Source organism: Diorhabda carinulata, chromosome 10, assembly GCF_026250575.1.
Source record: "Diorhabda carinulata isolate Delta chromosome 10, icDioCari1.1, whole genome shotgun sequence".
Taxonomy (NCBI): domain Eukaryota; kingdom Metazoa; phylum Arthropoda; class Insecta; order Coleoptera; family Chrysomelidae; genus Diorhabda; species Diorhabda carinulata.
This window is the reverse complement of record NC_079469.1, coordinates 3,538,325-3,554,161: the sequence shown is the minus strand read 5'-3', so window position 1 is coordinate 3,554,161 and position 15,837 is coordinate 3,538,325. Positions and strand designations below refer to the sequence as shown.

At 32.4% G+C, this 15,837-nt stretch overlaps 1 protein-coding gene across 1 annotated transcript; it reads left to right on the top strand.

The window, feature by feature from the left end:
• The first annotated feature begins 1,220 nt into the window (after positions 1-1,220).
• LOC130898401 (uncharacterized) lies at positions 1,221-14,401 on the top strand. Its single transcript, XM_057807672.1, has 16 exons — positions 1,221-1,406; positions 1,684-2,069; positions 3,136-3,418; positions 3,473-3,698; positions 3,758-4,026; positions 4,636-4,810; positions 4,884-5,220; positions 7,203-7,459; positions 7,514-7,685; positions 7,738-7,995; positions 10,577-10,699; positions 10,752-10,838; positions 12,894-13,028; positions 13,095-13,369; positions 13,432-13,712; positions 14,196-14,401. Exons 1-16 carry the CDS (start codon positions 1,367-1,369, stop codon positions 14,291-14,293), a joined length of 3,402 nt encoding a protein of 1,133 aa, XP_057663655.1. The 5' UTR covers positions 1,221-1,366; the 3' UTR covers positions 14,294-14,401.
• The last annotated feature ends 1,436 nt before the right edge of the window (positions 14,402-15,837 follow it).

Below are 15,837 nucleotides of genomic sequence, written 5' to 3'. Positions count from 1 at the left end.
CCAGTATGAAAATCAAATATTATTGTCTTAAATACTGAATTTTTGTTATAATAATCTCAATAAAAAAATATTTGTATTAATATAAAGATTTTAAAATGGTTTAATTCGTATTAAAGAGTGTCTGGATTACAAATCTATCTATAAACTGAACGTCGTTTAACGACGCCTAATCAATACACCTCAAGGTTTTTTAGTTAGTCTAGGCATTAGTTTTGATTTATTATTTTCTCTTTTCAAACTCCCTAAAGTTTATTTCACATGCGATAATTGCTAACAAATAAAAAACAGGACCATTGCTTAATCACTAGTGGATAAATGTCAAATGGGTCCGTTCCTCCCTGATCGTTTTACGCATGCGCTGCATCTCGGCTAATGATCGATAAATACAATAAATATAAGAATTTTTAAATGAATGTTAATCCTGTGTGCTAAATGTCCCTCTAAAATGTACTTTATTATTACTCTCCATAATCTACTTTGAGGTTATAAAAAACGATATTTTAGTTAAGTAAGATGATACGTATATATAAATATTACACATTTTACTTACTTCAATGATTTACCTATCAACACAAAATATATTTACACGTAAATATTAACGCAAATTGTTTGATGATTGAGAAAGTAATCAAGTACAAAGTTCATTAAGGCTTTTTCGTGATACACGAACTGACAACAGTCTCATGTAGTATAATTCGTGAACGGAAATTTTAGGAATACATACAGTTTTCATGCAATCAAATACTAACCTCAAAATATGTTTTTTTTCTTTACCTTATTGTGACTATTCGTGTTGCAAAACTTTTTACTTCTTGATTTACATACCACAAGCCCTGCAACTACTGCTCATTTAGCTACATTATTTAAAATAGGACTCTTAATTTTCACTATAATATTCGTTTTAAAATTGAAATCAGGTGATAAATAGTAGCTTTTCTTTCTCTTGTAATTAGTCCAGAAATCAAACACAGAATCCGAAGAAGAAGTGGACGCCTTTTTAAATAAAACTCTTTTGGACAAAATAACCTGAAAATCGAATAAAAATGGACTTTAAAATAAATTGATTCATTTAAAATACTTGACGTTCGGAATAAAATTTGTTAATTAGATAATTTATTATATTGTATATGTATAAATATTACTTTTATTCCTTTTCTTACCTACGACTATGTCTATAGCCATTGTCGAAGAAAACATTAGCAACAGCAAGCGAAAATCCCGCTTTCTATTGACAAACTCCATGAAGTCGTTCATGGTGAACCACGTGTAATAGTCGTATCACACTTTCAACCATTTTTATTTCGATAGGTGTTAAAAGTAATGTTTCCGACAATATGTGATGAATCAGAGTGCTTAAATTGATATAATGGTGAATTGGTCAATAATTTGTTTATTGTTGTTATTACGTAAGTAAATATTTACAGTGAATAAAGCGGGAAGTAATATTCATAAAAGAAAGTACGACCTATTTTCATTAAGATATTTAAACTTATTAAATTTGATAAAGTTTTACAAAAATTTACAATCTATATGAATCAATAAACTATCTATGAACTAATTAATGAACATAGAAATTTTATTAATACGAGGGTCAAATAACAATTACTATGTTAATTTTATTAAAAACTAAATTGAGTATTTGGTCGCAAGTTAATGTGAGAAATAACTACAAATTTGTTACAGTTTTACAAAAATGTGCCTCTATAACTCTACGAAGTTATATTTCCGCGAAGGGTCTCCACGGTACGATCACTTTCACAAAATATCAAGATGAAATACGAATAAATACTAATCTTGAAGCTACTTTGGAATATCCTACGCAAATATGGTCTTGGTACGTGACGGAATTCCCCGTAGATTACAGTCTGATAGAAGCCAGATGTCAAAATTTAGGAAAAAAATTACTTTCCATGCAAGATACTTTTGGGTATTTAATTTTACCTGATAATCAAACTGCAGTTTATGTTACAAGGGAATTGACGATAAACGGAGCGTTAGGACTTTATGGGAAAGGTCTTTACTTCAAAAATGAAGATACTTCCGAAGTTATTTGTTCTTCTATCACTATGGTAAGTTGGAATTATATTGGAATCAATTTGGATCACCAAACGTGAATTTTAATGTATATACCATAGATAATTTTATAAACGGGAATGAGTATTTCTTCACTAAAATTTTCACAGCAAATATATGAACAAGTTTAAAGCCTCGTGTTTTCAATACAGTGGATCCTATTGACGTCCCAATGTTTTTCAATATATATAACCAACCTTTATAAACACCTCCCCAAAATTTCAACTCAATGCACCAATTTTTTTGGCGTGGGTGATTGTTCAAACACGCATATGTTTTTCATAAATATTTGAACAAGTTTAAAGCCTCGTATTTCCAATTTTGTTGACCCTATTGATGTCCCAATGTTTTTCAATATATATAACCAACCTTTATAAACACCTCCCCAAAATTTCAACTCAATGCACCAATTTTTTTGGCGTGGGTGATTGTTCAAACACGCATATGTTTTTCATAAATATTTGAACAAGTTTAAAGCCTCGTATTTTAAATTCTGTTGACCCTATTGACGTCCCCATTTTTTTTGTCCCCCAACAACTAAATTGATCAAGATAATGTATTTATTTACATTTTTTCTTTTCGTAGGGCGAATTAACAAACACTGTCTCTTCCGTTCTTAATTTACACACTATACAATACACTTAACTAATAATAATTTACTTATAAATATCAATTGAATAATATCCGCGAATACTTTTACTAAGTATAAATTTTACGCGAATACGATTTAGTTAAAATTAGTTAAAACTAAGCTGCATAAACTTATTTATATACTACAAATAGAATTCTACAAAGTTCTAGAACAAAAAGAAAAAAATAAATAGACTTTTCTAGAAATTATTTAAAAGAAATACTGTATTAAATCGCCTTGTATAATTTCATCGAAGGCCCGTCCACCATATACAAAAAACAAATCATAGATGCCGTGTGAATTCGCCGAATTTTAAAATTCCATTGTAGCTGGACAGGGCCGGCTGAAAGACCCATTTCGCTAGCTTGTTCGTAACAATAAATTTACTAAAATTCTAAAAGATACATGTCTCTTTTTAAATCTGAATTTAGGTGGATAAAGAAAAAGAGAAAATAGCCGTTGCTAGATTCAATAGTCCCATCGCTGGAAATGTCTATTTCAGATGGTTTTCGACCAAAGATAATCATACCGACATGTTGATTACAACTGATCTGTATCATGTTCGTAATAAAGAAAATTTTAGTAAATCTTTGGAATATACAGAGCATTCTTGGAAAATTTACGTAACAGATATTTTGGATTCAGAAGAAACTAGACATGTGGATAATTGTAATATTTTACAGCTTGTATTTGATCCAGATAATAAAGAAAAAGGTATTTTTCACTTAAAATTATTATTCTGCTGTAATTATATAAAAATAATTTTAGGTAAAGCTTTAGGTGACATTGATAAAAGACTGGGAAAAGTAAAAGTATCCACTGATTATAGCAGATATAAATATAAAACTTTATTTAGGGACACAGAATTATTATTATTACCAAGCGATCTAACCGGACCTCAAAGAAGATTATATTTAGTACTTTTCGAAAGTAAACACCAAGATGTCTTCTTAGGATGTGCCAAAATCAACTATAATTCACCTAAACACACCCGGTATGTATTAAACACTAAAAATAACCATTTTTTTTTTATAGATTTTATTGTTTTTTTAGAGTAATAATTCAATCCGGGGGTATAAAAGGCGATGTTAAAATGATCCAACATACCAAATTCGAACCAACTTTCTTAACCGTGAATTTGACAACAACTAGGGGAGATTTGGAAACTAGAATAGTTTATAGTTCGACTGTCGCAGGATATAAAATTCATGAATTACCAATGAAACCTTCTAGGTCTGTTGGACTGAATGAAAATTCTTGTTTGACGACTAATTTTGTTTATAATCCGTTAAAAATTAACATCAACAATGTTCCCCCGAATGGTATGTAAATAAACTTTTCATTCCATCACAATTAATTCATTAATAATGATTTTAATCGTCAAAAAAGTTATTTTTAAATTTGTATGTTCCCTATTGATTGGATCAGTAGCCACTGCCAAGTAGAGAATGAAGTTAGCAGCGGTGACTGACCCGAATAAGAAAGTGGAATTATTAAATATTTTTTTGAAGTAAAATAAAAATTATATATAAAAACATTAAATTTTGAAGACGTTGATTTCAAATCAATGATTTGGGGACAAATTATGACGTATTAACTTGGAAAATTGAAAATGTTACTATATAAAATCGACATACCTCTGAGATTAGACAAAAGAAAATGTAGTATTTTATTTGTTTGTTTATTAAAATTTCATTTGTGTTTTATTTTGTAAAAGAACAAAGTCGAAACTATAATTTTCTACTTTATTGCTTTCTATAATCATAAATACATATTTGCATTACAGCATATGAACGCTGCTAACTTCATTGTCTAGTTAGCAGTGGCTACTGCTACAATCATAAGTAAATGTACTAAAATTTTAATAGTCGAATTTTTAAAAAAAGTTTCTTGTACTTGCATCCACTAAGCGTTTTTTCTAAATATCATAGGTTTTGGAACACAAGATCAATATTCCATTGGGGATTTATCTGGGAAGTTATTAGGGAGAAACAATGAAACAGTTTTAGTACCTGGAGGTCAAGAATTAACAGGTACATATTGGGATACGTATCTACCTCTACAAGGAATACATTCCATAGTACACAGATCGTTAGTAATATACAAGTGAGTCAAAAATTAAATATACTTTTGTTTATAAAATTTATATTTTTATTTTTTATATTAATTTATTCCACAGAAATACACAGTATCCATCTTCAGAGTTGGTAGCCGAGCCTTGGATTTGTGGTGGTATTACTCTTTATGAATCGAATTTCAAATACCAAAAGCAAATTTTTACGGCACAAGTACTCTTTAGATACCCCACAGTAGGGAGGATGTTGATGAGACAAGCCAAAAATGAACCCCACGCGGACACTACGGTTCTAATAGAATATTTAGTCCATGCCGACGGTGCAGCTTTGAATAATTCCAATGATCATAGATGGGCGATACACGAATTACCGCCTGGAAAGGATTTTTATAATTGGACTGGGAGATGTTTGAGTTCGGGGAATGTTTACAATCCTTACAAGGTACATTTTTATAAATTTCGATTTTAATTTATTATAAAATCAAATTCCATGGTTTTATCAGGTTGGTTTTCAAATTTTTCTGGTTTAAATTACGTGAATTTACTACAATTTTTTATATTTTTATTTTAACTAATTCTTGGCCCACTACTGCAAGCTGTTTTTGAGAGTCTTCAACGGTTTTTTCTTTCTTGTTTCCAGTTTTTCTCTCTGCGTTTCTAGTTTCCAACTAACTACCGTTTTCGATCATTTTCATCCAAAAACTACCTACTCTATCACATCTGGAATAGTTTTTCATTTAATTTAGAATGATCCAATTCGTCAGAATAGCTCTAAAAACCCAGTCTGCTTCTTCCAGTGTACGGCGTTGCATCTGTTTGCAGTAAAAAAAATGTCAAATCCTTCAGACATAAATTGCAAAATGAACTTATTGTTTTAGTTAATTAGAATGTTATGGGGCATTTTTCCGAGAGTTTGAAAATCGTATACAGTTTCTACTATTCTTGCGAAAGGTAAACACGTCCTTTTAATCAGGATCAAAAACAGAATTGCTGTATTTGAAATGGATTTAAAATTGAATTTGTTCGTTACTTGTCATTCGAATCTTTATTCCAGGCTTGCACACGAACCTGATTCCCTTTGAATGCATTTTAACGTAAAGAAATATGATCATTGTTCATAGGATCAATTACTGTAATCGATAGACTTCGAGGACCTCGAGCTGCGTGTGATTTTACTTTTGACCGACCTACTTTATGCAGTTGTTCAACAACTTTGATTTATTTCATGAAAGAAATGTCGAATCGACTTATTGGAAAAGAAAAGGTGAATCAGAAGCAACAAATTGATAACTATAATCTGAAGATGAATCGGATTATATTTAAAGTGGGACATCCGATGCTGAAGATAGTGAAGTGTCATCAATGTGCCCAGGAAAAGGTGTAGGGTGTACTATTTGGATTAAATTTGCTGAACGTGGTATTCCTGGAAGGTCACCATCTGCTTGTTTTCTTCATTTTCATCTGAAAAATGTCAAAATAATGTTTGTGGAAGATGTGCACGTACAAAGATTTTAACTTATATTGTTTTAAAATGTACAAAACTATTTTTTATTTCAGTTAAAATAGATTTATTTACTGTTTATATTTATTAATAACTTGCTATATGACTGTAAATAGTATAAGAAATACTAAAAATTAATTTTAAACAAATTTCTGTACACATTAGTTACTTTTTCACTAAGTCTCCGTCTTACTAGTGTTAAAAGTAATGGTTCCAGCTCTTCGGATAAGAACTGAAAGAATGCAATTTCAGCCAATAGTAATTTATAATCTAAAAATTTTTACACGGTTTTATATGATGGCATCTAACCCTCGTACTGAACAGAATTTCGAAGGGAACTTAAAGCAAGTAATGGATAAGAACATTACTCGTCTGGAATGACAAATTCTAACGTATTGTCAAGTTAGACAACCATAGAGACGTGAGCCAGTAAGAGTGCAGTTACGAGGGAGGTTTAACATGTTGTTTCGATTGGAGAATTGTCTAATCCTCCGTTTTTCTCGGCTCCGCGAAATTCCCGTCTTTTTCCATGTTTTCAATGCACTTAGTTTTGATATAGGGTGGTTTTTAGAAGGAAGTAAAAAGAATTAAAAACTAGAAAACCTACAACATTGCCGGGGTGAGGTTTTGGAATCAAGATAGACAAGTTAATTATCTGGGAGCTCCTAGTAGGTAGTCGTTAGTAGCCTCAACGGGCTACAACGAAGTTTTTTCTTAGGTTTCGAGAAAAGGGGTACGTCTAGTGGTAATCCAGAAGGTTAGAAGTGTGGTGGAATTGTTTGATTCGGTTGCTTTTCAGTAAAACATACACATAACCTAGAATCTGTCAGTGTTTATCAATATACAAGTCTATTCATAATTAAAGGGTTAGAAATATTTAAAAAACCACGAAAAATCTTCTGTATGATAATGTGATGTTTCAGGTAGATTTTGGTAATGGTACATCGTCGGCTCGTTGTAGTATGGACAACATAGGTTTGTGTAGATTAGGAGATCTGTCGACTCGTCAAGGTACTTTAAATATAGCGGGAAAAATGGCCGACAGTGATAAGATATCGAGGAAATTGTGGACGGATCCATCGATACCATTAACTGGTTTCCATAACGTTTTAGGCAAATCTTTAGTTTTATACGACGACAACGGACCAAAAGCAAGAGGTGAAAGATTAGCTTGTTCAATGTGAGTCGAGTCGAAATAATAATAAATAATAATTAAAACAAGTGTATATTTTAGAATTGGTGGGGTGTATAGAAGAAAAGCTGTAGCGAGGGATTGGTTTCCGAATGGTCAAGATATTACACTAAAAGGAAAAATTGAATTTGTTCAACAAACTGAATACGACATTACTGATATAGACGTTGATTTAGAAGGTTTAAACAACGTTAACGAGTACCACATACATATGGTAAGTTACGTTTTATGATTTCTAATTTTTTTTTCAAATTTTCATTTTGTAGACACCTGTTGAGGAAAATTTGGAATTCCCTTGCGAAGAAACTTCTTTATACGGTACATGGAACCCGTTAAATGTCGATCCAGCTTCGTCACCAAGAGCTTACCATGGTACCCCCGATCAATACGAAGCTGGCGATTTAAGTGGAAAATTCGGTAGCTTGGAAAATCAAACTTTATATAAAACTTATTATAACGATACACTGTTAAGTTTGTTCGGTCCGAGGAGTATTTTAGGAAGGTCTGTTGTATTGTATCAAAAGGTAATTATACGAAACAACAAATGATATCAATTCAACATCTATCAACATTAATTATTATTCCCTTAGGAATTGAATCTTTGCGTTCTTAAAATTTGTTACGCTGATGTAACAATGACGTCTTTTTCTATGACATTCATCATCAACGAAGTATATATGGAAATAAGAAGGTTTTTGGCTAGGTTCAGACAGCTATCCATTTCGTGATAAACTTGCCGCTGAATCCACTGGGTTTTTTCAAAAAATGTTGTCAGTAGGTCCCTAGAGGTTCAGAATAGGGACCGAGCTCAGAAAATTAGACTGCAATACATTCCTCGAGTCTTATTTTTCCATTTCTAAGTACGATACCATTTGCAAGTAATACGTGAATCAAGATTTAGATATTGTAATGTTTTTCTTATTTATCTACACTTTTTCTATTCGTAGGGTGAATTAATAAACACTGTCTCTTACGTTCTCAATTTATTTAAATACTTTACACTATACTTAGCTAATTTATATAATTCACTTATCGATAACACTTAACTATTTTATTTATTATTTATTTAAATTTATTTCGGGATGTTCACTACGACTATTTATTATAAACTCAACTAAACTTCGCTACGCGACTCCTTGAATATATCCCAAAAGAAATTCTCAGAAGTTCTAGAAAATAAAGAAACGAAACAAATAATTAGTTCAAAAGCAACAATATAAATAAACCGACTGCTATATATAAAAACAAACATTAAACGAATTCCGGGGATCTCAGACGAATATTAAAAGCGCCGCGCCTCCGCCGAATTTTAGATTTCCACAACATGTAGACAAGATCGGCTCCAAGGCAGAGACGAGTTGGTAACGATATCTTTTCATAATATTTGGCAGTAGCTGTTCGATTAACGTATAGATTTTTTTCCTTTGTTGCCATTGTTAATTTTTTTTACAACAATAGGATGCGTTTGACTATATGTTTAAGCGGGTTTCAAGATGATTTTCGTTATATTTTCTATCGGCTTCTCTATAAATTTTTCTATAGTTTTTTTTGTATATTTTGAAGCAGCTTTTTTCGTTTGTTTTTATCAATATTGTTTGATAGTTTATTAAAATTAATACTTATTGGTCGTTGTTGTGGTTTCTAGTAAACCTGGATCTTTTCCTTCTTTCTAATGCTTCACCAAACGTGATATACCTACTTGAAACGTCCTCTAAATACCAACGTCTATTACCGTAAGGTAGATGCTTGTTGAGCGAAACATTTTTACCTTTTAAAGTTGTTAGATACCTTATACGTGATCTGATTTTTAATAAGAGCATTTTTGACATGATAAATAACAATCACTCAATAAGTCGTGTGTCTAACTGAGAAAAACACAACACAAAAGCTGAATTTCTTACCGGCGAGTATTTTTTCGAGATCAGCGAATAGCTAGTAGTCACTGGGGGTCAAATCTGGACTAATCGGTGAATGAGGAAACAATTCCTTCAATGTAACCATCGTTGTTATCGACTTGTGAATCGGTGTATTGTCTTTGTGAAACAGTGGTTTTTTTCTTCGACGTTTTTCCTTGTTTTATGCATTCAAACGATCCAACAACTCTAGGTAGTATTCGCTATTGATTATCTCTCCCTTTTAGAGATAGTCGATGAATAATATTCCATTCGAATCTCAAAATACTGTAGCCATAACCTTCCCAGACGACTGTTATGCCTTTGGACGCTTCGGACGTGGTTCACCGGGTGCAATCGACTCAATTTTGATTCCAGAGTGAAGTGATAGATTCTTGTTTCATCCATTGTCACATATCGACGTAAAAAATCTGATTTATTACGTGTAAACATCAACATCGATCGACTGTTAGTAAACGCACCCACTTTGAAAAAATCTTCCTCATGGACAAATGTTCCTGCTTAATTGTGTTGCTTTTTAATATCCTTACTGCCTCAACTATCTCATGCAAATTCAATTTATTATTGGATATAACCAATTTGTGAAGTTTTTTGATGATTTTTGGAGTAACCACCTCAATTGGACGACCAGAACGTTCACCATCATCGGTGTGTGTACGACCACATTTGAATTCAGCAAACCAATAACAAATGATCCTTGTCGATGGAGCAGAGTCCGGATAACACTTTTGAAGCCATTGCTAAGCTTGTTCAGTAAATTTTCTTCATTAATTGTTCTAAAAATAACAAAAGTAGCTTCATTTGAATGGCTGTCACTTTTTTATGATTAATCTAAATCTGATGAAATTTCACACGTAGTGTTTTGAAAGTTGATACATAATCAACGTCATATGGAGTTGTCAATGGCAGTGCCATCTGTGTGTTAGTCACACGATTTATTAAGTGATGTAAAACGATATTGAAGAAAAAAGACACGCGCCATCACCGGTAATAAGTAAAACTTTTAGTGGAATGTTAGAATTCATTGAATTTGAAATCTTTAGCTTAGAAATTTTAATTTTCATTGTTAATACCCACCACCGCAATTCTTATAAGGGATGAATTATCATAAAATCTGCTCATTTACCACACTTGGAGTATGTAGGAGCTATTGTTTAAGTAAAGGAAATTTTTCTTTATTAATTTTTTTTAGAAATCAAGAAGATGGGCATGTTCGACCATCGAAAGAGGCTACAGTCCATCTGAAGCTAGAGAATTAAGAGCCATTGCTTCTTTTCACAATCCCAATGGTTTCGCTTTCGGTTACATGAAGATGGTACGATTAGACTAATCGATTATTTTTAATAATAACGAATTATTTTTTGTAGAGACAATTGATACATAAAGATGGAAGCGCTAGCGATACCACCATAGAAGTTAAATTGAGACATCCCGGCAAAAACGATAGGAATGTCGTAAGTTTTGATATCATCGATTTTTATTTGTTCTTTCCAGTAATAAATTGCTACTTTCAGCTGTCAAATTTTGAACACATTCCCTCCAATAATTTGTTTCTCTGAATGTCTTAATCTCTGATATTTTACCAACAATTTCTCTCTAGACAAATCACTTTCGATGTATTTGAACATGATAAAAACTTGTCTCAAATAATGAGACTTGTTAATGAGTGTAGTATGATTAGATCTTAAGTGTGGAGAACTGGCAACAAGGTCGAAGGTAGACAGCCCGCGAAATAACGATAAGCTATCAACAGTGTCATGATTAGAGGTTGGGAATGACCGGCAGTAAACTTATAATACATAATCCAATTGTACATAGTGAAAATAAAATTAAAGCAAAACCCAAAACGTTGATTCGATAATTAAATAACTGACAAAGGACAAGGAGGATACAGATACATGAACATAGAAGAAACCTGGATTCATTACTACACATCTGATACATCTGAGTGGACTAGACGTGAAAAAAACCATCAGAAATGAAAGAAAAATATAAAAATCTGCTAGAAATATTATGGACTTGATATTTTGGAACACATAAATCATATTTTCCATCAAAATAACCAATAAAAGGATCCAAAGACAGAAGAAAAACAGTTTTTTACAAATTTAGTGCATCTTGTGCATAAATTTCAATTATTTCAACTCTGAATTTGTTCAACACCAACTGAATACTCCAAATATAGCCCTTAAGGATTATTAACTGTTTTCAGATCTGAAAAAACTGCTCCAACGTCAGAATTATGAATCAAATGAAGACATCTCTTAAACAAAATTCTATTCTGGTAGCATAAAAAATTTTGGATTGCTTGCATCATATCTTGATTAATAAAAATTGTTTTTTGTTTACTACACTCTAAACTTATTAATTGATGTGTTCCAAGAGTGAAATGCATCTGAAGAAACAATTTGAAACAGTAATTAAGGTGTTATACCAGCATTCTGAAAGCCTAGACTCAGGTGTCAACGTTTCGATACATTTAGCAATCAGATCCTTATTCCTTATCCATCTGATGATATTTAATACTTCAACAATGTCTTTTGTACTTTATTGTAAAGTTTTGTATAGTCTTTTCTACTCATAATTCTGATGTAAGTCTTGTGAATGCCCTATGTCACCAAGGTATAGATAGAAGCTATCGAGAAATATGGGAGATCGTGAGCAATTACATTGGATTGGTCGAAGGCTTTTGACAGGGTTTGGTACGACAACCTTCTAAAAAATATCGTACGGTTTGGTAGTTTTATTCAAAGAGCGATCCATCCAGGTCGCTATCGATGGTCATATTTCATAAAGGTTTGAAGTCAACGCTGGTGTTTCCCATGGATGTATCTCATCATCAACTCTTGTGTCGCCGTTCAAATCAACTGCTTCAATAAGCTCGGCTAACACCTACATCCACAGATCACCATCATTAATAACCTTCTAGAGATGTGGTAGAGACCGAGGTTGCTATTTTTACAAAGAAGACTTCGGTTCTGTCTGGACATAAATTACCACCATCATCGCAAATTCGCTTGTTGGGTTGAGATCGGGAGTAATAGGTCCTGATATAGTCACGTGGCCGAATTAGCTAAGGCAGCTTCACAAGAATTTGGAGCACTCTTTAAGACCAAAAAACTATATACTCCGCAACAAATCTACAAGGATTATTTCATCTTCGAAGTATTGCTCGACTCTCAAAGATACTTTGAGGATGCTGCACTTTATATAGAAGAGATCAATTCGATTTATAGGCGATGTAGAGTTGACCAGAAACTTGGACGGCTAGAGCATAGAAGAAAGGTCGAAAGGTCGCATAATCTCAGCTAGAGCAGTATTTGCAAGACCTAAAAGACAGACAAGACATGTTTCGTGATAACAGAGTTCGCCTGCAGACGCCCAGAACGTCAATTTATCGAGATTCCTTTCTTTATAGAAGTGCAAGCTTGTGGAACCCTCTTGTAATTGTTTTTTACATAGAATATTTCTGATCCGAGTATATATCTTTCTATTTCATTATTTTTTAGACTAGAAATCATAATTGGGCGATTTATGTTAATCCAGTGGGTGTAGACGCCACTGTCAAAACTATGGCTACAAGATGTGTTGCAGGTGGTTATGTTTGGAACCCATTTTTCACTCAACTGGCAGATCCTCTAAATGTTAGTATTTATATGAAATTTAAGACCTCTTAGTTGTATATTTACCATTTTGTTTTGGTTTAATAGACGGACCTCTATCAACAAGAATGTGGACCAGAGAATCCTCTAAGATGTCATGTTGGTGATCTATCAGCTCGATTGGGTACAATCGATATAGGTTTAAGAAGAAAAGTTTTCACGGATTCCAATTTTCCTTTAGAAGGTGATGTAACTGCTGTCGGGAAATCGATTGTTATACTAGCTCCAGAGAAAAGGGGAGAAAGATATGCTTGTGCCAATATTGAACCCGACTATGACATTATTAAATATGCTAATATCGAAAAACCACCTCGCTTTGTAGTGTAAGTTTTTTCTACACCATTTTTTTTTTAAATAAAAACGATATTTTATAATCAATTTCTAGTGCTCAGTTTATAGAAGATATAAGAGAAGTGATGGGAATCCCCGAGTGGTTTTTGACAGTTGACAGTAGGAAAACGAAGTCTTTACACAACGATGGCTGCGTTCAACTGTTACTGCATTTCAAAGGACCGATAGCGAATCGATTAGAACAGGATTTTAATAGATTGATGCTAATCGGAAGACTAGACGCTCCTAGTTTATATATACCAGGATATATAAACGAGAAACGAAAAGTTAAAATCGCTTATAAATTATGCGGAGCTAAAGATCCAAACGAAAAGAGTGAGTACTTTAAACAAGAATTTTTCAATGTTTTATGTTTTTTTAACTCACTGTTTACACTATCGTGATATCAACACTCACAATTACACTGTCTGACGCCCGTTTCGATAACCAGATAACTCAATTTACCTTCAGTCTCTGAAGACGATAATTTGGTTCACTGACGCGCGTTTTCATAACCATATTATTGTTTTCAGTGACTGAAGGTAAATTGAGTTATTTGGTCATCGAAACGCGCGTCAGTGAGTCAAGTAATCGTCATCAAAGACTGAAGGTATACCGAGTTATCTGGTTATCGAAACGCACGTCAGTGAACCAAGTTATCGTCTTCAGAGACTAAAAGTACACTGAGTTATCTGGTTATCGAAACGCGCATCAGATAGTGTGGTTATGAGTGTTGGTGTAATGTAAACTGTGTGTTCAGTACGATTATAACTAACGCTTCCAGAAATTCCAAGTATATATTTTTTTTGTTCGTTTCAGGCATGAAGAATAGTTTTTTCTTCAAATCTAGATCTAGTACCGTGAAATCCACTGTATTGTTACCTTGTTTGATTTTATTTATAATTAAATTTGTATAATTACCAAAAATGTTGATGTATGTAAATAATATCTATGTGAATTTTATTTATTTTTTTACTGTAGTTAATATTGTAAACGATGTAAAAAATAAAGTAATACATTCCGTATTATATTCTTTTGATTTAACCCTCACCTTTCAACGGTTATATTAGTTGATGTCATGAGATAACAACTAAATTCATAATAAATAAATAAAAGTCGTCAATATACAACCGGCATTAGGAGGGTAAAGTAAAAAACACTTTGTATCACTTAACTATATGATTAACAGATCTTAATGGTTCCGATCATGTCTAATAAATTGACGATACATCAAGTTGTGCCTCAAGGAAGCGTTTTAGGTCCCATCTTATATATAATTCCAAGTTTCATACTTACCTTATACATTGTAAATACCACGTGTATGCCGACGACAACAAGATTTATGATTCATTCAAATTTTCTAATATACAGGAGGCATCAGAGAAAATAAATCAGGACCTCTACGAAAAACTTTTAGTAACAATCATTTTGGTTTGAATATCGACACCTAATTTCGATTCAAAAAACATATAAATGAAAAAATAAGTAATTAACACTAAAATTAATCCAACAACAAAGAAACAATAGAAAATGACATTTTATTTAGTGGGATTTAGGATCACTAGCAATACTTATATCGTTTCTACCTTGCTTCTGGAGTCTGATGGACATAGAAGAGAAACCTGACGATGGTGGGCCATGCCCTGGATGGAGAAATATGAATTTAACTATAAATTAAGACGTGAAAATATATAAAAATTAGTTTTCGAATAGATTAAGAAACAGTTAAAAAACTCCGAAGAAAAATGAAACGTAAGATAACTAAGAAATTACATCATGTCAAGCTTCCTTAAGTTAACAAGAAAAAAATGGTCGTTGCATCACTGGGAATAATTATATCTGTCTCTGCCTTGCTTTTGGAGTCAGATGAATAGTTTAGTTAGAGAATTAGACGAGAAAACATAGAAAAATTAGTTGTGAATTAATGAAAAAACTCATTATCGGTTTAGTGTCATAATTATTGCGTGCAGGCTAAACTTCTAGTGAGAAATCTAGTTACTTTTGGTTTAACAACCAACCTGTCTATCAGGTTCCAAATTATTGACAACTAATGACACTTATTCAATTCGTTACTTACTTTTGCCAAAACATATTGAACAAAAATTGAGGTTAGGAATTTGTTTGTTTCTACTGATGGAATTTTTGTTAGCGGCAGCCATAATGTAATGGAAATAGACTTGCATAATATCCAGCGACGTGCAATATTCATCTATGCATGTATACGGCCTTTAGGTCGCAGTCGATACGCGTTGCAAGTTCAAGCTAGATGTCTTAGATATCGTGGCACTAGCTCAAGAATTTATGAATGTAAATTATTACAGAAAGACAGTTTTTGATAAATTTGAAAAAAATAAATTTAAGCCAATTCAAACAACAGTTTAAATCATAATCACCGATTTGGGGAAATTCTTTTGAAAATTAAATGAATTGGCACGCCTAACTTCAAATAATACATTTTAAG